The sequence below is a fragment of the Corvus brachyrhynchos genome, unplaced genomic scaffold (assembly GCF_000691975.1).
Source record: "Corvus brachyrhynchos isolate BGI_N302 unplaced genomic scaffold, ASM69197v1 scaffold58, whole genome shotgun sequence".
NCBI classification, from domain to species: domain Eukaryota; kingdom Metazoa; phylum Chordata; class Aves; order Passeriformes; family Corvidae; genus Corvus; species Corvus brachyrhynchos.
This window is the reverse complement of record NW_008239539.1, coordinates 1,270,016-1,272,150: the sequence shown is the minus strand read 5'-3', so window position 1 is coordinate 1,272,150 and position 2,135 is coordinate 1,270,016. Positions and strand designations below refer to the sequence as shown.

Sequence of the window (2,135 nt, the reverse complement as noted above, 5' to 3'; positions counted from 1 at the left end):
AGAAGCTGCTGCATCCCAGGAAGTGTCAGCCTGGCTGAGACCTCAGCTCCCAATCAAAGTCAGCCTGGCAATAGCTGGGAGTCATTTGGAGCTGGCAGCTGCTCAGCAGCAGTGGGAGCTGAATGAGCTCTCAGCCCAGCTCAGGAGAGGTCTCTGGCCACGCTGCCAGCAGCACTCCCTGCACCAGTTGATATTTTTCTACTCCCAGCACAGAACAGCTCAGCACTGCCCAGCCCTGCCTCTCCAGGGGAGGCTCTGAATGGACACGAACCACCAAGGTTGTGCTGAGACACCTGGGAAGGGTTCAGGGAGGAACATGTGCTGGTCTCACACCAGCTGTGGTGTCAGTGCTTGTTCTGCTGCTGCTGTTAAGGTCAGCCCTTGTGGACAGCTCTGTCTTTAAAGCCCTGAAGCTCTGGCAGGTGAACAGTTAAAGGCTGGACTCCCCTGGAGCTGTTCTCTGCAACTCAGAGCTGTCTCTCCCTTCTGAAAGGACATCAATACCCAATCTTGCTGCCACTAGATGGTTTGTCTTGCTGTCCAGTTAATCAATAGCAGTCCCAGTCTCTAACAGGAGTTACGTTTCCTTACCAGGACTGCCTGGCTGCTCAGAGCCCAGGACACTGGGATGCCTGCCCGGGTCACGGATTAGGATCTTGCGCTGCCTCCTGATCCCCAGGCTGAGGATGGGGTCATGTTTCAGGTTATAGATCTGCAGGAGGGAAGGCAGGGAGGGAGGGAGAAGCAAGTCATGTGAGCACATTACCTAATGAGAAGGGATAACACTCCCCAAGTACTGATTCAGGCAAGCCGTGAAGCTTTTGTTGCTGTCCTGTACTTCTGTAATTGCCAGCCTAGAAAACACCTGCTTGTCTGGAGATACAAGAACATTTTGCATGCATTCTTCTTTTTGATTGAGGCTTAATTCAGTGCAGCATCTAGTCATCCTTTTCAAGGTCCCATATCCAGACATCATTCTAAGGTCTCTACTCCCAGCTTTTCAAGGCCAGGAGCTCAAATAAATCCTGTGAGGGTCTGACAGCTTTCCCCAGTGCCACACTGGGGTGTAGCAGCTCCCTTCTGTCCCTGAATGAACTGGCACAGTCACGATGCCCTGCACTGAGCTGCACATCCACTTTAGTGAAGCCCATCACAGATGTGGCCATTCCCAGAGCTAATCTCCTGGGACCATCTCAGCTGGATCACCTCTGGGCCACAGCAGAGCTCAAGCATTTCCATCCCTTGGTTGAGCACATCCCAATCATTTTCACATCATCAGCCATCCCACCTTGTCCCCATCCCTGAATGATGCAAAACTGGTAAAAAAACAGCTCCTGGGTCAAGTGGGCCTCAGCAGTCAGGGTGAGGCTGCTTTCCCCGTTCCAAAGCAATGTTGATCATTTGAGCACAAGCCCTGAGCCCTCCCAAATTTACAGCAGAGGCTGCTGAACAAACAGATCTGCAGCAGCTCCTCCCCAGCGAGGCCGCCTGGGTCATACAGAGGGAGCAGAGTGTGGGAGGAACAGCCCCAGCACAAGGAAAACTCGGCAGCTGGGGAAACACATCCAGCAGCATTATCTAAAGCATAACAGCAGAGAAGTCATGGGATAGCAGGGCCAGAGGCACTGCTCTGGCACAGCAGGATAAAGCTCAGGAAAGGGCAGATTCCTACCTCTTCCTCCTGCCCTGTCTGACACTGGGCACAGCACAGCCCTTCTGGGAAAAACAGCTTCACATCCCGGACAGCCACTGGGTAGGATTTGGAGCCTGAGAGAGAAATACAATGAGAAGATTTTCTCAGGCCATGAATTAAACATTCTCTAGACTCACACTCATCTTTTGGAGAGATTGATGATGTGCAACTCACTGCAGTAATTGCTTTAAAGGCCAGCTGTTCTGTACAGTACTAGCAAACATTTTAAACCATTATATTTAGAATAGTTCCACTGCCTCCTTGGTATTTTGATTCTGTCCTACTATCACTCAGCAGCTTCTTCATGTAAACAAGACTCCTTCTATTTCCTAACAGTGGAGCTGAGGGAATCATGTTAAGGAGACTGTGAAACCTTTCAATTCCAGCTCTAAATCCTGTTGTTGCCTTGCTTCTGGATCACACCAAGCTGCTCTTACTGAAG

At 50.9% G+C, this 2,135-nt stretch overlaps 1 protein-coding gene across 2 annotated transcripts in view; it reads right to left on the bottom strand.

Annotated features, from left to right (window-relative positions):
* Positions 1–2,135, bottom strand: part of LOC108448434 — a 79,106-nt gene that overhangs the window by 12,147 nt on the left and 64,824 nt on the right. For both annotated transcript variants that reach the window (XM_017741292.1, XM_017741293.1), the window contains exons 20-21: positions 1,673–1,767; positions 592–712 (exon numbers count right to left, since the gene is read on the bottom strand). In XM_017741292.1, coding sequence (XP_017596781.1) covers positions 592–712; positions 1,673–1,767 — 216 coding nt within the window. The remainder of the gene's footprint in view (positions 1–591; positions 713–1,672; positions 1,768–2,135) is intronic.